Source organism: Pyrus communis, chromosome 6 (genome assembly GCF_963583255.1).
Source record: "Pyrus communis chromosome 6, drPyrComm1.1, whole genome shotgun sequence".
Classification (NCBI taxonomy): Eukaryota; Viridiplantae; Streptophyta; class Magnoliopsida; order Rosales; family Rosaceae; genus Pyrus; species Pyrus communis.
Window position 1 is genome coordinate 29,750,811 of NC_084808.1, and position 22,962 is coordinate 29,773,772.

At 38.0% G+C, this 22,962-nt stretch overlaps 1 protein-coding gene and 1 pseudogene across 3 annotated transcripts; both read left to right on the forward strand.

Annotated features, from left to right (window-relative positions):
- Nucleotides 1–730: 730 nt before the first annotated feature.
- LOC137738426 (myosin-1-like) lies at nucleotides 731–22,350 on the forward strand. 3 transcript variants are annotated; one of them, XM_068478062.1, is made up of 27 exons: nucleotides 731–1,595; nucleotides 1,741–2,135; nucleotides 2,724–2,825; nucleotides 2,911–3,054; nucleotides 3,150–3,300; nucleotides 3,410–3,437; nucleotides 3,966–4,131; nucleotides 4,423–4,486; nucleotides 4,605–4,618; nucleotides 4,703–4,787; nucleotides 5,093–5,196; nucleotides 5,316–5,454; nucleotides 6,080–6,198; nucleotides 6,553–6,705; nucleotides 6,796–6,885; nucleotides 7,281–7,358; nucleotides 7,510–7,668; nucleotides 8,002–8,211; nucleotides 8,339–8,544; nucleotides 8,651–8,786; nucleotides 9,093–9,222; nucleotides 9,312–9,458; nucleotides 9,590–9,657; nucleotides 10,007–11,912; nucleotides 12,272–12,324; nucleotides 21,300–21,723; nucleotides 21,800–22,350. In XM_068478062.1, exons 2-24 carry the CDS (start codon nucleotides 1,764–1,766, stop codon nucleotides 10,667–10,669), a joined length of 3,528 nt encoding a protein of 1,175 aa, XP_068334163.1. In that variant the 5' UTR covers nucleotides 731–1,595; nucleotides 1,741–1,763; the 3' UTR covers nucleotides 10,670–11,912; nucleotides 12,272–12,324; nucleotides 21,300–21,723; nucleotides 21,800–22,350. The 3 variants fall into 3 exon arrangements, with proteins under 3 accessions (XP_068334163.1, XP_068334164.1, XP_068334162.1); XM_068478063.1 differs by having other exon boundaries at nucleotides 731–1,108; nucleotides 1,343–2,135; XM_068478061.1 differs by having other exon boundaries at nucleotides 731–1,108.
- On the forward strand, nucleotides 11,614–22,350 carry LOC137736411 (FAD synthetase 2, chloroplastic-like; annotated as a pseudogene).
- Nucleotides 22,351–22,962: the final 612 nt, after the last annotated feature.

A 22,962-nucleotide genomic window follows, 5' to 3' on the forward strand; every position in this document is an offset into this window, starting at 1 on the left:
TTGTGCATCGGAGGAGGAGGCGGAGGACCCACCTTCTATTTTTAACCTCTCCTCAAAATTGCGTATTCAATCCATTATTTTAAGGTCAAGCTATTCAATTCCAATAGCCCAACCATTCCATGCTTTTTTATTTCTAATTTTTCACTTTTTTTTCCTTCTTTCCTATTTGCCCTTTTTAAGTTTTAACGACTGACATATTATGTTAGCTAATTTATGTTTATATTTATGTTTGGGTATATACAAAACAATTATTTATGCAATATTAGTGTTAACATTTTCACCAAAAATTTCCACTCAAAATAAAAAAAATTTCCTATAAAAGTGAAATCTTAAACTTTAAACCAATGACAATCGTAAACAATTATGTAATTAATTGTATTTTCCCATCGCTATACTGACAAACATGAAAAATAAACAAAATCTCATTCCCGCCACGACCGATTCACGCCTCCATTAGTAAACCCTTAATTTGAACAACAAAAAAACCCTTTAAATATTAGCACAAAATTGGAATCTAAATTACAAATTTAGACATGGATCTTCTTCATACGTTTGATACGTCAATCTTCGGTTTTGGACTTCGTCTCCATTGTACCAATTGAAAGGGCCAACACCGTCGATTCACCTCCAATTCCCCAAACCGTTAAAATCTTGGTTTTAAAGTCGGTCGGTGCCGTGCCAAAGCCCCGAATAAAAATAAAATTTTAATGCCATAAAAAATTCAAATTTTAAAAAAATCCGAATTTTCTTTTATCGTGGATTCATGTGGAGCAGTGAAAAAAAGAGCCAAAAAAGCTGCTTCCTCTCCACTCGCCTTTGCATTTTCTCTTCTCATTTTCTCACAATCCAAACACATACTGTCAGATTCACATTCAACATTTTGATTGTTTTTCACAAGGCCCCCCCCCCCAAACCAAACTATTAGGGTTTTTCCTGAAAGGAATCTGTCTTCCTCCTCACGTTCTCTCAAGTTTCCTCGTCAAAGGTTAGAGCTTTTGCCTTGAACTTTTGGGCTGAGCTCTGAGTTTCTGACCACATTTTTAGGGTATTTGTGATTGATCGGAGGATTTGAGTCGAATTCCGAAGTGGGTTCCACTTTTTCTTCGAGGTAAGTGGATCAGTTCGAGTTTGAGTAATTCTGTGTGTTTTAAACTTGAATTTGGTGGTTACTTTCTGAGTAGATGAATGAAGTAAATAAAAGGGTAATCTGAGTTTCCTGGTATGTTAAATTTGGCTTCTTTGTGTTGAAATTTGAAAACTTGAACTCATCGAGTTGGCTAGACCGAGTCAAGACAATTTATTGCGAGTCGACCATACTTTGTTGTTTTATTCAATTTCTCAGCAACCAGACAGTGCATGGAAGAAAAGATCTGTTTCTCCTAAACGGCATTGCTCTAAAGATTATTCAAGAAGCAGTTCTCTATTTACAAACTGTTGAAAGATGAGATTGATTTAGGGTTCTTCAGATAAACTTTGCTTAGAATAATTTTCTGGAGATTTGGTACCAGTATCAGTTTGAGATTCTTTGAGGATCATACCAAGCATCATTTGGCGTTGAGCATTTGATTGGTGGCGGACAAGAGAAAAGTAGTGTGGTCTGTATCTTGGATTATGGTCCCCGCCACTGAGATTGTTGGATAAGTCATCTCGTGGGACCTTGCTAAAATTCGATATGCCTATTTTCTTTGTTGGAAAAGTAAGCCTTTTGATCTCAGTTTTATTTGGTTTTCGATCTTGAAGGTTGCAGAAACTCTATAGAGGAAATGTCGCAGAAAACCAGGGCCCCACCTTCCTTTCAGTCAATCAAATCATTGCCCGGAGATTTTAGGTTCTCAGGTCTACCAGCTTCTGATCGATTTGGAAAATCTGATGATGGGAATTTGGGAAATAGCAATGTCATCTCCTCGAGTATTCCAGAAAATGGTGGTTTTGAGGGAGTTGAGGGTAGTATTGGGCCTCTTGGCGACATGGAACAGGTAGACGATTCACCATATGGCAGGAACACAATCTCCATCGAAGACAGCCCCCCAAGGGGTGATGAAGACTTGGATTCTGTTGCTCCATCTATGCCTTCAATAGCTTCATCACGTAGGGAACATAGGTGGGGTGACACCAATCCTTATGCTGTGAAGAAGGTATTTAGTTTTAGCTAAATTTGCTTCTTGGTAGAATGAAGGGAAAAGAACCTTGACTTTCTTGCTTACATGCTGCAAAATCAGGGGTTTTCTTTGCCCCTTTGCTTTCGTTAGTTTGCATATACTTTTTCTTCGTAGATATTCATATAATCATCCATGCATACGCACAATCAATGTAGATGCATGTGTGCTGTATTATTATACATGTGTCCTTTAGTTGCATGTTTGATTGTCAGTTTATATATAGGAATTTTATGGTGTGTGCCTCAAGGTGTGAGAACAAACTAGTATCCCATTTGCATCAGGGAGAACCGTTATATTATAAAATCTCTAGGGTTGTTATCTTATGGCCTGTGCCTTGCAGAAATTAATGCTATACGAAATAGGTGATTGACACTTGTGGTTCTTTTTTCATATTTCTCTATCTCCATGAAAGCATCTGTAATTCTATTCTGAACCTGCTGACAGCAGATATGGCCATGGGATTATAAAAAGTTAGCTGTAGTTATTTGATAATGGTTTGAGTTGATTTTGATAACTTATTATGGTTGTATTAGTACTTCTTACACATTAAAATTATTGTTTCAGAAGCTTCAATCTTGGTTCCAACTTCCAAACCGTAATTGGGAACTGGGGAGAATTTTGTCGACCTCAGGCGCTGAATCTGTTATATCACTTCCTAACGATAAAGTAAGACACCTTTTGAAAACTATGGCAGTATGATGTGATACTAGTTTAATTTTTGAGTTAATTTCATTTTTTTATTCACGTGTAGGTTGTAACGGTAAAAACTGAAGATTTGGTTTCAGCTAATCCAGATATCCTTGATGGTGTGGATGATCTCATGCAACTTAGTTACCTAAATGAGCCATCAGTGTTGTACAATCTTCAGTATAGATACAATCAGGATATGATTTACGTAAGTGTTTATATTGTATTTGTCTACTTTGAAATCTACTTCCGAGTTTTCTTTTGTTTAATATATGCTTTTGTGGGTATAATTGTCCATCTCAGACAAAAGCGGGACCGGTGTTGGTTGCTGTCAATCCCTTTAAGAGAGTTTCTTTATATGGGAATGAATACATTGAAGCATACAAGCGTAAAGCAGTTGAAAGTCCACATGTGTATGCCATTGCAGACACAGCCATTCGGGAAATGGTTAGAGGTGGATTTACTTATTCACAATTTATATGATGGAATTTTCAGCAGTTCAAACCATATTAGCTTAGTGTCATTAATTTGTAGATTCTAACCTACTCCTATTTTTCTTGCAGATGAAGTAAATCAGTCTATAATTATAAGGTCAGTAAAGTGTGACATTTTCTTTTCTGTATTCAATTGTTACATTTAACATTTTATTTTAAATGAGTCAGTTATATAATTGTAGCCTTTTGCTCCTTGAGTGAATTTGATCCAAACTACATGATTGCTGCACCACAATTAAGGACACTGATCATAAGAAAAGACGTATAGTTATGAAAGCACTCCAACAGACATACAAAATAACACAAACAAATAAGAGAGTAAGAAGAATAGAAGTGTCGAATGAAGCAGATAGTTCAAGCACAGCCTTTTATTCTTGCAGAATCATAAATCGTCTAAAATAAAGCCTCATCTTGCTTAGGAGTATAAAAGAACCTTTTGTTAAGAAATCAACTCTTATTCCTTTAAGTAATATCATTTGTAACTTTCATGATGTAGCACCTGAGATATGTGATGTTATTTCAGCGTCCCTAATGAATGCTTTATCTCCATATTGGATATGTATTTAATTTGTGTATAGAATTAGCCTCATTGGCACCCAAAGATCTATTTTTCATGTCCATACAGTGGGGAAAGTGGAGCAGGAAAAACTGAAACTGCGAAGATAGCAATGCAATATTTGGCTGCACTTGGAGGTGGAAGTGGAATAGAGCATGAAATTTTGAAAACTAACCCGATACTGGAAGCCTTTGGTAATGCGAAAACATTGAGAAATGACAACTCAAGTCGCTTTGTAAGCTCTCAGTTTTTCACATGAATGCTCTTTCTTTAGGTTCATTTCTTTCTACTTATTAAATTAAGAAAAAGGAACCAGTTTCCAGTCTGGCCATGGTGCAGAGGACAAACCTCCACACCATGGCTGTGGCCGGTGCAGCTGGGAGGGAGAAGTGGGAGGAGGAGGAGAGGCAGGGACAGGGGGATGTGGAGGAGGGACAAGGCTGGAGAAGTGGGAAGACAGATTGTGGTGTATATTTAATTACCCTTCGTGTGGCATTACTGATTACTATGAGAAAATATGTTGCAGGGAAAATTGATTGAAATCCACTTTAGTGAAACTGGAAAAATATCTGGTGCCAATATTCAAACTTGTAAGTTCAGTCCTGCTAAGTTCCCTTAGTGAATTCTATTTACATATGTATTTTTTTTATTTTTAAAACCATATTTAGACTGACCTTTTATTGTGTCTGTTTCCCCTGTATGACATAGTTTTGCTTGAAAAGGTAATCATTTTTTACTCTGATCCTTGTTTGTAGCTTGTTTAATTTTTTCATACAAGTCCATTGTCTAATTGAATTTTTTAACAGTCTAGAGTGGTCCAATGCACTGAAGGTGAAAGGTCCTATCATATATTTTATCAGCTTTGTGCTGGAGCTCCACCTGCTCTTAGAGGTTAATAATTCTGATTACCTTTTCTATTTTCTTCATATATCACTTTATAATATGTAAGATACGTATTATATTTAGAGGCAATTTTGTATTAATTCATATCGTCCATTATGTCTTCTTTTATAATTTCAGAAAACTATATGGCTGATGACTCTCATACGTGCTTTGTATATAATTGAGTCACAAAGACCCCTCAATCCACACACTCATAATGTTTGCCTATAACTAATTGATGTATATGTATGTTTTACATGTGTGTGCTGGCTTAAGAAAATTCAGTATATTGTTCCTTTGGTTGTATGTCACAGAGATGCTGAACTTGAAGAGTGCAGATGAGTACCAATATCTGAAGCAAAGCAATTGTTATTCCGTTTCTGGGGTGAATGATGCTGAAGAATTCAGTGTGGTGAAGGTACTCTTTCCTATTTTATGCAGCACACACCTATCCGTAGTCTAGGTATCTATTTCGCCATTTAACCATTTTGAAATATCATGTGCATGTGAACCCACGATGAATCTTACCATTTTCAGGAAGCTCTAGATGTTGTCCATATAAACAAAGAAGACCAGCAAAGTGTATTTGCAATGCTTGCTGCAGTTTTGTGGCTGGGAAACATCTCATTTAGTGTGATTGATAATGAAAATCATGTTGAACCTGTAGAAGATGAAGGTAACAATCTTTGAGAGGATAGAATGAAAGAAAATAGGGGAGCGATATTAACCTTCCCACTTACCTTCTCATTTCAACATTCTCACTTCTACACATGCCACGTGTATTCCACTAGCATGCAAAACTAAAAATTTATTTTAATTTTTTTTGTTGACAAACTAAAATTTATTTATACTAACAAAGGAATAAAAGTAGTGAGATTTTAATATAATTTTAGATTTGAGTTCTATTGGAGTACACGTGGCATGATGAGAAGTCAGAAGGTTGAAATAAGAAGGTAAGTGAGAAGGTTGCTAAGATTTCTTAAGACAATATATAGCTTAGCTGAGTGTAATACTTGGCATTGTATCAATGCTTTGTGCTGTAATTTTCATTTTAAAGGATTTGAAGTTCTTCCACAAAAAGAAGGGACCTCCTTTTTTGAGACAGATTTCCTTGAAGTTTTGTGATTTGTTGATTCCTTTTGAAAGAGAGGAGATTTTTGTTTTTCAATTTTCATAATGAGAACTATTTGAGGGGGTAAATATGGCTCTTGTTGCGATTTATTTTCTTTCTGACTATATAGTTCACTTTGTCTTGGTTTTCATTGGTTAAATGAGTTTAATGATTCAAGTTTCATTTTCAGGTTTGTTCAATGTCGCAAAATTGATTGGATGTGGCGTAGATGAGCTTAAGCTTGCTTTATCAACTCGAAATATGAGAGTTGGTAATGACAGTATTGTCCAAAAGCTAACGCTATCACAGGTAAGAAATCTTTCAGAGAGTTAATAGTTGTCTTGGGTTGTATAAATAAAAAAGATCCCTGAAAATAAAAGAGATCTCTTGTTAATAATTGTCTTGAGCTGATATTATTTCTAGGTGTATCGTCGTTAGTTATCAACTTATCAACTCAAGTTCTTTTAAAAATTATGTTCCTTGGGCAAACTTTTGGAACAAAAATGAATCTCTTTCTCTCAGATCACTTGTACAAAAGAATTCAGATGATTAGTATTTGGTTCTGTAACAACCAGGCGGGTTCCTTTAATTGTTGACTAAACTATACCAAGCATACTGATATGATTTTCATGTCCTCCATTTAAATTCTCTTGCATTTTCCAGGCCACCGACACAAGAGATGCTTTGGCAAAGTCAATTTATGCATGTCTGTTTGAGTGGCTGGTTGAACAAATTAACAAATCACTTGCAGTAGGAAAACGGCGTACTGGCAGATCTATCAGCATTCTTGATATCTATGGTTTTGAATCATTTGATGTATGTTTTCTTTATGCTTTAATCGGATCTCTGTTTGTGTATTACATTTTTTTAACTGAACATTTGTTCTGTTTTTTTTTAATCCTGTAGAGAAATAGTTTTGAACAGTTCTGCATTAATTATGCAAATGAGAGATTGCAACAACACTTCAATCGTCACTTATTCAAGTTAGAGCAGGATGTAAGTATCCCATTCATTTTTAATATTATAACTGCAATAAAGACTTGTTGATTCTTTGCTTTCTCTGTTCCACAGGGTTTCATTGAGTTCTAGTTAGATATTTATTGTGTCCATAGAATTTCATTAGATGAGAAAACCATCCGCACTGCACAGCCTGTTTAAAAGCAACCATGCCTTCACAATTATATTTCTCATTTTAGTTCATCAGTAATAATTTAAAGCCAAAATAAGTAAAACCAATGATAAGTACGTCATGCTTGCCCTGTGAATCAAATTCTTAAATGATTCATAATCTATTGGTACATTTATGCTTGGATTGAATTAATCGAACGAAGAGTTTATTAGAGCAGAACACAGGCTTAATTTATTGACTAGCTATTATTTATTCTTTTCAGGAATATATCCAAGACGGAATTGATTGGACAAAAGTTGAATTTGAAGACAACCAAGATTGTCTTGGTCTTTTTGAAAAGGTACTGAGCTTATCCCTTTCCTTCCCTTTACAGTTGTCCCTTGTTTAATGATGATAACCAAAGAAGTTAGTGATAACCCTTGCGCCAATTAGTAGATGAGAACTAAATTTATAGTATGAGTGTCCCTGAACTTCTTGTGACATAAATGCAGAGGCCGTTGGGATTACTGTCCCTGTTAGATGAGGAGTCCACCTTCCCAAATGGTACTGATTTGACCTTTGCCAACAAGCTTAAGCAACATCTGAGTTCTAATTCTTGTTTCAAAGGAGAACGAGACAAATCGTTTGCTGTCAGTCATTATGCAGGAGAGGTACTCCTTTTGATTAATTGATTTTCATTGTTTTATATTCTCATTAATTGTTAGTGTACAATTATATTATATTTTATTTTCTTTATAATTTCTCCTGATTATATTAAAGCACAACTGGCATAAAGAAAATTGTCAATGTACATTTCCTTGCTTGATCAGATTTGAAAATTTCTGAACCGTAGCCAAGCTCAACCCTCCCCTTCGACTCTAAATCGAGGATTGGGTGCTAACAATTCTTCTATACATTATCTTGTAGTACTGACAAAAAGAATAAAGAAAAAGCTTTTTATTCAACTTTTTCTTGCTTGCCTGACTGTTGATTGTTCCACTCAGGTTTCATATGACACAACAGGATTTTTGGAGAAGAACAGGGACTTACTGCATTTAGATTCTATTCAGCTTCTTTCATCATGCTCATGCCACCTTCCTCAGATATTCGCATCTAGTATGCTTAATCGACCCGAGAAGCCTTTAGTTGGTCCCCTGTATAAAGCAGGTGGCGGAGTAGACTCCCAGAAGCTGAGTGTTGCAACGAAATTTAAGGTATGTTGCTTTCCTGTTTTGAAGAACATGACTTTGAGTTCAACGAAGATTATAATTGTGATAAGATACAGAAGTAACTATCTACTAACTGTGTTCTTTCAATTAACTTATTTGTGTTGGTATTTAGAGTCAATTGTTCCTATTGATGAAACGTCTAGAAAACACCACTCCACATTTCATACGTTGTATCAAGCCCAACAATCTTCAATCCCCTGGACTATATGAGCAAGGACTTGTACTGCAGCAGCTAAGATGTTGTGGAGTTCTAGAAGTGGTTCGAATATCAAGATCTGGCTTTCCTACCAGAATGTCACACCAGAAGTTTGCAAGAAGGTAACACAAGATATCTTTACTTCTGTTTCGTCTTTCAAATACCTTATACATGTCTCCAGTATCTTATCATTTTTGTTTGCTTCGTCATTGTTGAATCTTGCATCAGATATGGTTTTCTTCTGCTGGAGAATGTTGCATCGCAGGATCCACTTAGTGTTTCAGTAGCTATTCTTCACCAGTTCAACATATTACCAGAGATGTATCAAGTGGGCTATACAAAGTTGTTTTTCCGAACTGGACAGGTAAATTGATGTATTGCTTTTGAGGAAAGGAAAATGAATATGCTACCTGTTGTGGACAGTCAGACTAGTGCATCTGGGTAGAGATAAGACTATTGTGTGGCTATGCTTTTATCATGCCTAGGTTCCAACACTTTTATGCATATATTTGAATGTTTTCCACCGTTCAGATAGTTTGATGTGTTTAAATCTATATACAAGATTGTGTAAAAACCTGAGCTAAAATCATTGATTGTGTCAGCTGTTGGGAATATCTTTCATACATGTTAATCTTTACTGATATCAAAGTGGTGTGGAACTTTGACGCAGATTGGGGTGCTTGAGGACACCAGAAACCGTACGCTACATGGTATTTTGCGTGTTCAAAGCTGCTTTAGAGGACACCAAGCTCGGTGTTACCTCAAGGAGCTGAGGAGAGGAATCACCACGCTCCAATCATGTACTAACCTGCTCATTGTTTATTTTGGTGAACGTTGTCAAATTTTGTCAAGAAGCATTTGGTTATTTATTCTAATTTACTTAATGCAGTCGTAAGGGGACAGAAAACCAGGAAGGAGTACTCAATATTACTAGAGAGGCATAGAGCTGCTGTTGTCATACAAAAGCAGGTCAAAAGCAGGTTTGCAAGGAAGAAATTCAACAACATTTATGCTGCATCAATCGTGATACAATCAGGTACAATAGCTTTGTTCCTCAATCTTGTTGAACTTGTGCAGACTTTGTTGACATGTTAAAGGTTAAGCAGTCCATCCCACCCAATGTCTATATATTTGATAATTTTGTCTAAGTTTAAGCTATCTTTGCAGTTCTTCGTGGCTGGTTGGTCAGAAAATGCTCAGGAAGTATAGGATTGTTGAAGCCTGGAAGCATGAAGGTAGTCCTGTACACTTCTATCTATTCTAGCTTCCTTGTTGGCCTTTGCACCTACATTTTAACGTTTGTATCTTTCAAATTATTGGTATTGCCCGTCTGGTATGGATTTTATTGTCATGCTTTCCAGTGATGCAAGACTTTCATGTATAAATTGAGCCTCATAATGGCTTTCATCAGGTTCAGTTACTGCTGGTTGGTGTGAATGCCATAAATGTTGTTTGAGACTTTGTGGGTGTTTGTGCGAGCACTTGCACCAGTTCGTACTATGTTTTCTATTTGATAGCAATATTCTGCATGGAATCAGGCATATGTTTTATGGGAATAATTAACAGTTAAAGAATCTCAAACAGGCTAACGAGTCAGATGAGGTGCTGGTAAAGGCATCTTTCCTTGCTGAACTACAGCGCCGCGTTCTTAAGGCTGAAGCTGCCTTGCGAGAGAAGGAAGAGGAGAATGACATCCTCCACCAACGTCTCCAACAGTATGAGAGCCGCTGGTCGGAATATGAGCTGAAAATGAAATCCATGGAAGAAGTGTGGCAGAAACAAATGAGATCCCTACAATCCAGCCTCTCAATTGCGAAGAAGAGCTTAGCCATTGATGATTCTGGGAGAAATTCTGATGCATCAGTGAATGCAAGTGATGACCGTGACCAGAGTTGGGATACAGGAAGTAACCATAGAGGCCAAGATAGCAATGGGGTGAGACCATTGAGTGCAGGTTTGAGTGTCATAAGCCGGTTAACTGAAGAGTTTGATCAGAGGAGTCAAGTTTTTGGCGACGATGCCAAGTTCTTGGTGGAGGTAAAGTCTGGTAAAGTGGAAGCAAGTCTGAATCCAGACCAAGAGCTAAGAAGGTTGAAGCAGATGTTTGAGGCTTGGAAGAAGGATTACGGGGCAAGACTAAGGGAGACAAAGTTGATTTTGCATAAGATTGGGAATGAAGAGGGAGGCAGTGCTGACAGGGTGAAAAAGAAGTGGTGGGGAAGGCGGAACAGCTCGAGGATAAATTAAGTAACAGAATTATTCTGTTGGAGATGGGCTAGCTGTGTTGTTTATGCTAAACCCCTTCCATTTTTATAGTTGAGGAATGTGGTTGCCGCATAGAAATTGTGACACAGAGTTTAGTTGTTGCAAGCGATTTGGTGCTTTATTAATTTGTAGAGCAGAGCTAAGCTGAGCTGCTAGTTACTCCGGTATGTATGTATATGTTTTCTTATTTGTAGTGCAAGTTCGATTCTCTACATTGATGAATGATTGAATGAAGTCTTTGACATTACCACAATATATGGAATGTTGTTTATACGACATACTATTATATAAAGGCAACAAAAGTAGGGGGGAGAGAGCGAGACACTTCCCTGTTCTCGGAATGCCACGGGATCAGTTGGGGGTGGCATTCTGAGAGGTTAGGGGAGGGGAGTCCAAAATTGGCATGCCTCGTCTCCCTATCAGTTTTTACAGTCCCCAATCTCCCAAAAGCAGCCTCTTCCTTACCAACAAACGTCACGTTTCCGTCGACAAGAAAATTCACTGGCGACTCTGGAAAAGTCCTATTCATCTTACAATTAGTATTGCTGTTCATGGTTTTATCGGTATGGTCATGTGAGAATTGGAAAACAAGGCACAAAGTTGAAGAATTGCGACTTTTTAACGGTGCGCACCAAGGGGGTCCCATTCGGTCTCGACCCCCACAATGAACTTGCACGTTTCACGAATCCAGTGATCCACATTCTACAATACTTGCCGATGCTAAAGTGAAAAAAACTAATTCAATCTATTTGTGGGCGTAGGATTGTACACGAACGGCCAAAATTAAACCATCCACAGACTCCGCATAGAAGGGATCCGGAGAGGATCCAACTCCGGAAACCCCAACAAAAGTAAAAAGGACAGAGGAAGCTTATTTTGTGTGTGGGTTAGTTGTGAGACTGCGTCGGCGTCGGCGTCCGCAGATAATGTTGAGCGGTGGTGGCGGTTGCTCTCGTCTTTCCCCTCACCTGCGACTTCGAGACTCCGACCTCCACCGGCCCCACCTCCACCTCCGCCATCCGCAGCTGGGCTTCCGCTTTGGCTTTGTCTTTATCTTCGGCTTAGGGTTTTACAACACCAGAATCGCCCACCTCCGCTGCTACCCCCGCCCTCAGCCTCTCAAACCCCTACCCTTGTCGTCTGCCCTCTCTCACTCTCACACAAGGGCGGTTCGTTTTTCTAAGTCGTCTTCCCCCGACATTCTCGCCCTCCCCCATTGTTTTAGGTACTCTACTCTACTCCCTCCTCTTTCCCTTTTATTTTATTTATCTTTTGCTTGATTTATAAATTCATTCAGTTATGCAATTCACATTTCATTTTACTTGTGATTAAAATTTCCCTTTGCTACAACTTAATCATATCTTAAATCTGAAACGGTCTTCAGTGTTCGGAATCTCATCTTGATATTGTAATCATTCAATTTGGTTTAGAAATTACGATGCAGGAGTTAACATCAATCAATTGATTCAATTTTCCTTAAGATGGTTTCAATGTTGATTACTTTAGCTACACACCCTGCAATGCAAGTACATCTAGTCATGTTTGTCTGTGGTCAAAACTCTGATTCCTTTCTCTTTTGCAAAGCCAACGAGAAGATGAACGCGAGCTTCCCCCCGAAGGATTGTCCTCTGTCGCAGGTTTCATTCCACCTCTACTTTCCCTTTTTCACTTTCTCAACAGCATTTTCATATCACCTTATATATGTAAGCTTTTTCCTTAGTTTGATATTGTATGCAATATATTACCGTTAAACATCCGTAAGAATTTTGTTAGCATATTATGCCATAATTCCTTTTAGCTGCTTCTTCAAGTACCAAGTCGGTATATAGCGATTTTCGATTCTTCTACACTGTGACACAGTGCATCTGGTGACGTTAGATTTACAGATGCTAATTTTGACGAGGAGAACTAACCTTCTATGTCACCCAAGTCTAAAGTCATTTAAATAACTTCTAAGCAAAATAGGGGAAAGAAATTATCCACAGATTCGGAAAAGCACAAAGATTTCCTATGCTAACAAACACGCTTTGAATATAGTTTAAGGATTAAGGAAACTTCCAAGTTCCTCTATTCGGTTCATCTGAACTGCACCATTCCGATGTCCCCATATACATTTTCAGTTATTCAACATGTTGTCTTTCGTAAAAAAGTTATTCAACAAGTTGCATCTCAACACTCCCCCTTTGTTTCTAGTAAGTTTTCATCTAGTAAAAACATCATCTCCTTGTTGGGAACTGGAAACCCTAAACGTAAAGAATGCTGTGAACAATTGTATTTCTCAGTAATAGAGGAGTTTAACACCTCAACTTGTGCTGATTTTGTGGAGTTTAACAACCCTAAGCAACGCAAATAAATTTAAACGTGGTGAATAGACTCAACCACATCTCCGACATTCTAGGACTCCAGCTTGACTTGGTCTCTAAGTTGCCATGTCAACTTTATTTAACTAAAACTTAATTAAACATGACTAAATAACTCTTAGCACCCTCCCTTAAACTGTTTTCTCCAAAAAACAGTTTAGGGTTTTTCTACCAGCACATAACCTTCTTCATGATCGACCACGTCTCCTACATTGTAGGACTCTAGCTTGACTTGGTCTCTAAGTTACCATGTCACCTTTATTTAACTAGAACTTAATTAAACATCACTAGATAACTCTTAGCACCCTCCCTTAAACTGATATCTACAAAAAACAGTTTAGGATTTTTGTACCACCGCATAACCTTTTTCATGATCAATGCTTTGGACTGAACAAACACCAAGCATGTTCTTCAACTTCTTGAATGCGGGTTGCTTCAAAGGTTTAGTTAAGATGTCTGCAACCAGTACTCATTATTCATATAGTGAAGATTGTTGTAGCTGTTCCGAGGACGTAGGCACAAATAGCCGGACCATGTTAATTCTCAGTGTTATTTGTCTTGGTTATTTTGTTGTCGGTTTTTTGAGTTTATTCTGTTTTTCTCAAGTTTAAATGCGATATTCACAACATGAATGAAAGCTTGCATCTAAATTAACAAAGGAAGACTTACATCCTCTCATGTGGTTGCTACAACCAATGTCCACGTACCATGTCTCATGATCAGTTTCTGTCAGTGCATGAAAGGCCATCAAAAGTGTATCTTCCTCCTTTTTCTTAGCAAAGTTTGATTATTCACCTATTTTCTTATGGGAACTTTGTGTAGCACTTATGCTTGTAGTGATCAAAATTTCCACATCTATAACACTTAACCTTCGCATAGTGGTCTCCTCTTTTTCCTGAGAGTCATTATCTCTCCTGAAAACACAAGATGATTTGCTACCATCCTGATTCCCAAATTTTGTCCACCGCCTCGATGGCCTCGACTACCTCTTTCACGACCTCTTCCTCCTCGAGCTCTTAAGGGCTTAGAGAAAGTGGAAGCTTTCAGCACTATTTGTTCTTAATTGCAGTGGTGCGGTTAAGCCTTTCATGCACTAACAAAGAGCTTTGCAGTTCATCATCTCGTAACTTAACAACGTCCCTTGACTCCTCAATTGAATAGACAACATAGTCAAATTTCGGAGTCAATGATCTCAAAATCTTCTCAACGGCTTTCACTTCTATGGTGCCACCATTAGATCTCATCTTGCTTCTTGTTCACAGGGTTCTAGCAAAGAAATCAGCGTTGGACTCACCTGATTTCATTTGTAGGGTTTTAAAGTCTTTGTTAGGGTTTGACGCACTGCACTCTTCACTCTCTGACCCTTCATATTTCTTCTTCAAAGAGCCCCATATTTGTTTGGAGGTCTCCTTTGTTATAATTCTGACTTTCCTGTGGATCTTGCTCTTTGATGTATTCGGCAATAGACTAAACTTAGAAAATTAGAGAATAACTAGAAACACACAAGATTTATAGTGGTTCGACAGAACTTTTGCTTACATCCAGTTGTGATTTCCTTGGGTTAAGAAACCACGGCTTCTTTGAGTCAGTACTTTTGCAAAACTCTAGAACTAATCACCCTTTATCCATCTCGGCTGAGTCTGGCTTTTCTCTCTTTCCCTACCCTTGCCACACCTTGCATGCCTATTTTCTGATTAAGTTTCCTATTCTATATGGAATAGGAAAGCACACTTTCTTACCTTTTCCAATTAGACTTCTAGAATTCCTAATCTAATTGTACAAGGAAATTTTGATTCTTTCCTAGTCTTTCTAAGAATAGAATTGGTGCATCCTTACTTTCGTTGTTGCTCAGTCAACACGACTCCCCTCTGTTGGGCTTCGATCCCTGATTCCACAAGGTGCCAGTATTCTTTTCATCTGAGGAATTTTTCCATCAGCATGCTCCAATTGTCATAATAACCATCAAACCATGGAATCACAGGTTGAATGAAATTCTCAGTGGCTTTGTGAGTTGCCAATGTTTCTTGTTGCTGCAAGACAGTCTCTTTTTTGAGTTCTTCCAGAGCCCCAAAGTTAGCCGAACTCCACGATAACCACTAACTTGAATTGTGCAGATTTTGTGGAGTTTAGCAACCCTAAGCAACATAAATAAATTCAAATGTGGTGAACAGACTCAACTGCATCTCCTACATTCTAGGACCCTAGCTTGACTTTAATTAAAACTTAATTAAACATGATAGTACACACAATAGTCATATAAACATCTTCTAAAAGTAATTTTCAGCATAAAGGAATCAAACCTTTTGTACCACTGTCTTGACAGTTTTCACATCCATTTGCTCAATTTCCATGTTATGTTGTGTTGCCATTGCTAAAAGCAATCTGATAGAAGTATGCTTGACTACAGGTGAAAGGACCTCATCATAATTCACCCCTTCCTTTTGTGAGTACCCCTTAGCCACGAGTCTCGCTTTGAATCTCAGGGCTTGCTGTTCATGTAGTCCTTCCTTTTTTTCTAAATACCCACTTGCATCCAACTAGCTTTGTCATTGGGCATAGGAACCAACTCCCATACAAGGTTCTTGTAAAGAGACTCCATTTCTTCTGTCATAGCACCTATCTAATTAGCTTGCTCATCACTTGCTATAGCTTCTTGATAAGTAGTTGGATACCTTGACTAATGTTCAGAGCATAATTAACTTCGTCTTGGTCAAACCTAAACTTGTCAGGTTTCTTCTTGTTTCGATTGGGTTTGTCTAGTGCAATGTATCTCTTGAATACAGGTGGATTGTGGGTTGGAGTTTGAACCCTTGGGATATCTAGTGGAATGGAGTGCCTTCAATCTGTCCTATTTCCTGCTCCACTTGATTCTTAATTGGTGAGCGATGCTGATGCTCTTCTTCTTCCTCAAAATTATCATATTCAACAACTTGCTCAATTGGCTCCACCTGAGCTTCATCTTCCTCTAGTTTGATTAAACGAGTTCTTGTAAAACGTATTGTGTTGTATGTCACTGCTTTCAACTTTGTTTAGAGGCATGGTTGTCTCATCAAGACAACATCTTGGCTGACAACCTTCTTGTTGTTGATATCCCAAAGCTTAAAGCCGTTCACTCTTTTCTTTTCTCAAAACCTAAAAATATGCAATGCGCAAACTTAGGTTTGAGCTTGGACCTTTCATCACTTGGAATATGTGCATAAGCATTGCAGCCGAACACCCTGAGCTTGGAGTAGTCCACTGGCTTCTTAGACCATACTCTTCTGCACTCTTAAAATCAAAAACTATAGATGGTGACCTATTAATCAAGTAGCTTGCATGATTAATAGCCTCTGCCCAAAAAAGATTAGGCAATTCTGCATGAAATCAATGCTTCTCTCTCTTTTCATGAGAGTTTAAGTTCCTCATGATGCCTTCCTGCTTACAGTAATTGGGAAACTCCTTACTTGTATAATCACCTCCATTGTCACTTCTCAGGTGCTTGATCTTTTTTCCAGTTTGATTCTTGGTTTTTGTGATGTGAAATTTTAACTTGACACACAAATTAAACCCTATTTGTGACAATTGTAGTAGATATGTAAGTAGGGATCGTTCTAGACCGGGGATTAACTAGGGATGCTAATCTATGTAAATAAGACTCAAAAACACTAAATTAGACTCTATGGACTCAAAACTAACTTTAGACACTTAAAATAGCAATCAATACTCTAAAAGACTCACTTTTAGACTCAATAAAGGTTTTGGCCGAAAATAGGACTTGACTAGACTAGACTCAAAAGACTCAAGGAAAACAAGTTTTGACTCAAATATGAAGACTAAATAACATGGGGATTGTTTTTGACGAAAATAAAACGTAAAACAAAACTTTGTAGAAAACACTTTATAAAAACAAATGGGTAAAAGGCTAGTTAGAGGGTCCTTCTCCACACATGATATATGCATATGAACCAATGTCCAGTTATTACTCCTTTAGACTATGAATGACAACGCCCCAAATTAGTTGCATCGCACAACTAACCCTCAAGTTTTTCTTATTTCATTGAATTGAATGAAAACGCATTACAACCAAATTATCTTTTTCAAGTTCTTTATATGAGATGCATAACAAAGATACATATCAAAAGTCATTAAGCTCTTGTGAAAACTATAAGCGTTGACAAGGCACTCATCACTATGAAACGCATGAGATTCGTACCAAAGATTTACTTAACGCGATTGTGACTAGCAACCTCCACTACTTGTGAGTATAAGTGAATAACAATTACGTGAAACCCTCCTATACTCTAGCATCAAGTTTATGCATGCAAATTAAGTGTTAACCCCCAACCCACATACATAAACCAGTTTTAATAACTTAGATAAGCAAATCACATTTATGCCTTAAGTAATAATAACTGAACGTAATTAATTCATATAAAACATATAATCATGGCTTCAAATTCTCCTCTAACTAAAGAGAAGTTAGTTCCTCATGTTCGCAAAACAAAGATAATTAAATTTAAACATTGAACTAAGACTAAGGATAGAAAGAACCAAGAAAAACGCTCCACACTCCAATGGCATGCACGGCACTCCCTTGGATGGCAGATTGCACAATTCCTCCTTTCCTTGCTTCCTTGCTTGCGGCACTAGGGTGTTGTAGAATGGATTTTGGTGTTTGATGGATGAAAGTATGAATGAATGAATGTGTGAGTGGATGAATGAATGGTGCGGCATAGGGCTGTTTATATAGGCTTAATTAGGCACACTTAGTGAAGGAAAAGGATTGCACAATCCCATTTGAAAAAGGGTTAATTCAAGGCAGAAATCAAATGGGAATTGGAATAGGGAGTTCGGCTAGGATTTAGGGATTCTAGAAGGTTTTGGTGCGGCATGTTTATAGGGATGTGATAAGGTTTCTAGAAGGGATGGTTTAGGGCAGATTCCTAAACCTAAAGGGCCAAGGATACATGATATTTGTGTAGGAGAAGGATTGCAATTCCTAAACCTACAAGGAATGGTGTTCTTGCGGCAATTGAGTGGATAAGGCCTCTAGAAACTGAATTAGGTGTTTAAATGTGTAATTAATTCCCTCTAATTAGCTAGGTTTAAGTCCTAACCTGATTTGGATAGGATAAAATAGGATAATGTTAGAGATAGGATAGGATAAGGTTTCTAGGATAGGATAAGATAAGGTTGGATAAGGTTGGATAAGGTTCCTTGTTTCTTGCTTCTTTCTTATCCTCTTTGCATTTGGACTTCCTCCACCAGATTTGTAGCCTTTCCTAGCCCTTCTTGACTTCAATTTCGTCCATCCTCTTTGCTCCATGGTTAAGCTATCCAATCCATGCCCAAAAATGCTCCAAATAGCCTCAAAATGCACTTTCTTGCTCCTTTTGCCATTAGGACCTAAAAACATACGAAAATAACTTAAAAGACTGAAATAAATAGTAATTAACTCACTAAATGCAAGGAAACAACATAACTAAGTAGCATAAATATGCTCCTATCATTTTGTCTTCCATTCCTTGTACTTTGCAAAAACCTCGGATTTCTGCTTCATGAAATAAACCCAAACTTTTCTAGAAAAATCATCCATGAAAGTAACAAAATACTTCGCTCCACCGTTGGATTTAGTTGGTGTAGGGTCCAAACATCTGAGTGAATATAGCTGAGTTGCTCCTTGCTTCGGTTATCTGCACTGCTACTTGTGAATGATACCTTCCTTTGCTTCTCGAGAACGCAATATTTACAGAAGTCCAACTTGCAATGTGACACCTTCCAGCAGGCCTTTCCTGTGCAATTCATGCAACCTCTTCTAACTTATGTGCCCTAGCAAGTGATGCCAGAGTTAAGTAGTCTTGTGGTGTGGAAACATCTGCTCCCCCAACTATCATAATTCCAATTAGCTTATACAACGTATTGGGTTATAGGTCACCTTGCATTACTACTAGTGATCTTCGGTCACATCACATTGAGTCGTTCCTGCTTTAGAATTGTACCCGTAGTCGGGCCTTGTCTAAAGTACCCAAGGAAATCAAATTCTACTTCATTCTAGGGATATATCTGACGTTCCACAAAAGTGTTGATTCCCCTTATAAGACATGGTGAATCGTCCCCATTAAATCTTCTCCGCTGCTGACCTCTTTGTAGGTACCGAACCATTTTCTTACTGCACACATATGGCATGTGCATTCGGTATCCAAAATCTACCTTGTGAAAGCCTTGGAGCCTGATGTTACTGAAAGAAGCTCTCTGTCACTCACTTCTTTGGTGGTTGCATAAGCTGAACTTGAGCTTCCTTCAATCTTGCCGTTCTTCTCCTTCTAAATTTTGCAATTTTTCTTCCAATGATTGGCAGAACCACATTCGAAGCAACCATCCTTCTTTTCCTTCTTCTTCTCGGATTTTGATCTACCCTTGTTGCTGCTCTTCTCTGTCTTTGTCTTTCCCCACCCTCCTTGCCTTTGGCATAAAGGTCTTAAGGGTTTTCGGCTATGTAATCCAATTTAGCATATGATTGAAGGGCTTGAATTACGTCCTTAAGCTTCAGGGACTCATTTTCAAACATTAGAGCGGTTTGAAAGTGCTTGAAAGACGAAGGTAGAGACCTCAGCAAGCCACATCATCATCTTTGTTAGTTTCTTCGACCTTCTAAAGATAGGCTATGCAATTCTAAAACCTTCATATGTGATATTCATTATCACCTCCTTCCAGTAGGATCCTGAGTAGTTCATCCTTGAGAAATAGTTAATTGGACATGGTTTTGCCCATATAAACTTTCTCCAACTCGTCCCATGCTTCCTTAGCAGTTATCTTTTCTATGATGTGGAATTTGACTGATTTGGCGAGATGGATCTCGGTGAAGCTCTTGGCCTTCTTGAGAACCTTGTTCCATGCCTCTACTGTCATGGTCGTAGGCTTCTCACCAACGAGTGCGTCATCCAACTCTTGTTGTATCAATACATTCTTCATCATCCTTTGCCAGTTTGAAGTCATCCTTGCCATCAAAAGGTTTTAACTCAGGCCCTAGGTCTGCGTTCGGCTTTCCTTTCGACATCGCAGAATGAACTAAGCTCTCAATACCAATTGTTACATTCTGACTCTCTGGATTGAAGTATCTGGCAATAGACTAAACTTAGCAAATTAGAGAATAATTAGAAACACAAAAGATTTATACTGGTTCGGCAGAACTTTTGCCTACGTCCAGTTGTGATTTTCCTAGGTAGATAAACCACCACTTCTGTGATTAATAATAGAGTTACAGTACTTCTGCAAAACCAATTAGTCACCCTTTATCCCTCTCGGCTGTCCATGGCTTTTCTCTCTTTCCCTACCCTTGCCGCAACCTATTTATAAGTATTAAGTTTCCTATTCTATATGGAATAAGAAAGTACACTCTCTTACCTATTCCAATTAAACTTCTAGGATTCCCATTCTAATTGTATAAGGAAATTTAATTCTTTCCTATTCCTCGTAAGAGAAGAAACGGTGCGCCTTTACCTTCGTTGTTGCTCAGTCAACGTGACTCCCTCTACTGGGGCTTCGATCCCTGATTCCAGAAGGTGCCAGTATTCTTTTAATCTGATGAAGTTTTCCATCAGCATGCTCCAATTGTCCTAATAACCATCAAACTGTGGAATCACAGGTTGAACAAAACTCTCAGTGGCTTTGTCAGTTGCCAATGTTTCTTGCTGCTGCAAGACACTCTCTTTTTCGAGTTCTTCCAGAGCCAAAGGGGTTCTGATACCAGATATTGGGAACTGGAAACCCTAAACGTAAAGAATGCTTTGAACAATTCTATTTCTCAGTAATTGAAACCTGAGGATTCTCATTAAAACTGACTGAAATAAGTTTACATCTTAAATAGAGTTAGCCAAGCTTGACAATAACCACTAACTTGACTTCTACAGATTTTGTGGAGTTTAGCAACCCTAAGCAACAGAAATAAATCCAAACGTGGTGAACAGGCTCAGCTGCATCTTCTACATTCTAGGACTCTAGCTTGACTTTAATTAAAACTTAATTAAACATGACTAAATAAATCTTCACACTCCTTTAGATGGATGCTACTCTCGTGGAATATATCGTTCTATATTTTCGATTGACCTTCCCTCATAGATTCTGAACCTGTACTTTTGGTTGCTTGCTGCATATCACCTTGTATCTTCATAAATAAGGTTTTCCATTTGTTCTTTATATATTAACTTCTTTGGTACACTTTCTGTATTCGTCTTAAGATATACAACTTATTTCTCTTTTGTTATCATTCCCAGGAGGAATAGTCGCACTGGGAAAATTTGATGCCCTTCACATTGGTCATCGAGAACTTGCGGTTCAAGCATCCAAGGTTGGACCTCCGTTCCTTTTGTCATTTGTTGGAATGGCTGAAGTACTGGGTTGGGAACCAAGGTGTTGTCATTTGTTATGATCTGAGCTGCACATGGGAACTCAATTTCCTTGTTTGGGTGGTTCTAGCTTTGTTAAATTAACTTAATATATTCTTGTAAATTCAATTGAACAGAGCTCCCATAGTTGCTAAATGTGATCGCAAGTGGGTTCTTTCCTCTTGGGCCTCGTACTGTGGTGACATGGCACCTGCAGAGTTTGAGATTGAATTTTCAAGTGTTCGACATCTAACACCAAGGCAATTTGTTGAGAAATGATTGGAAGAGCTTGGAGTGTGTGGGATTGTGGCAGGTAAGTTAATTTAAAGAAATCCATTGATTACATACTTTAAGTTAGAAATGGATTTTGCAATGGCTGGTTGTGGCAGGTGAAAACTACCGATTTGGATACATAGCTGCGGGTGATGCGACAGAGCTGGTGAGGTTGTGTGAAGAGTATGGCATTGGGGCTTATATCATAAACTCTGTTATGGACAAGAATGAATGCTCCATAAATATACAGTCGAGTGTTTTGAAAGACGGGACAAGTCTCGTCTACTCGCGTTCGCCGTGCCCTTGCCGTGGGAGATATGAAGTATGTCTCACAACTCTTGGGTCGGCAGCATCGTCTGATAATGAATGCTGCGAAGGACCAGGAAGGATTTCCTTGCAGCAAACACAAGTTATCAGTTCCAAAGTCTAGTTTGTTAAATCTGGCTCCAAAGGAGGGTCTATACGAGAAGTGTTATCTTTGTATTGGGGAGGATGATGACCGAGCATCATCGTGTAGGGTGGTGGTTGACACGGGGTACGTCCATATAGAAATGGATGATGAGGTAGACGTAGGCGTATGTAATAGAGTTGGTACACAGGACTTGAGGCTCTTACGTATTGAACTTGGTGATTCGCAATCCTGAGTATGTTTAAATGATTTGATTTTCATTTCGTCTTTTTAAAAGAAGGATGAAATCTTTCATCCTTTTCCGAAAAAGAATGAATGGCGCACACATGATGAGAGAGAGAGAGAGAGAGAGAGAGAGAGAGAGAGAGAGAAATGTATTACCCTTCTGATTGTGCTACCTCATGATGGATTCATGGATGATGAGGGTACATCACACATATCATTATTATAACTCATAGATTTTGTACAAAAATTAAAAATTTTAGTTATAGAAAATATTTTACACGGGAGTGAAGAAAAATGTTGCAAGACCAATGAACGTAACTTACCATTAATTAGGTCTTAAAACTAATTTTTCTTGATTTTTAAAGGTTAAAAATAGAAAAATTAATATAACCTAATGGTGGGCCCCCAAATATATTTTACGTGTTGAAAATATTAGGAATATCTTAAATTATTCTTAGTAAAAAATGTTGTGCAACTAGAAAGACTCGTATTTTGGCTTTTAACGAATCTTGTACAAGTTCACAAAATTGATTGGAAAACGTGAGTTATATATATAACTCACAGTTTTTGTCAAAAAATTGAACTTTTTAGTCTTTGGAAATATTTTGCGTGGCAATTACGAAAAATGTTGCAAGACATTTGAAT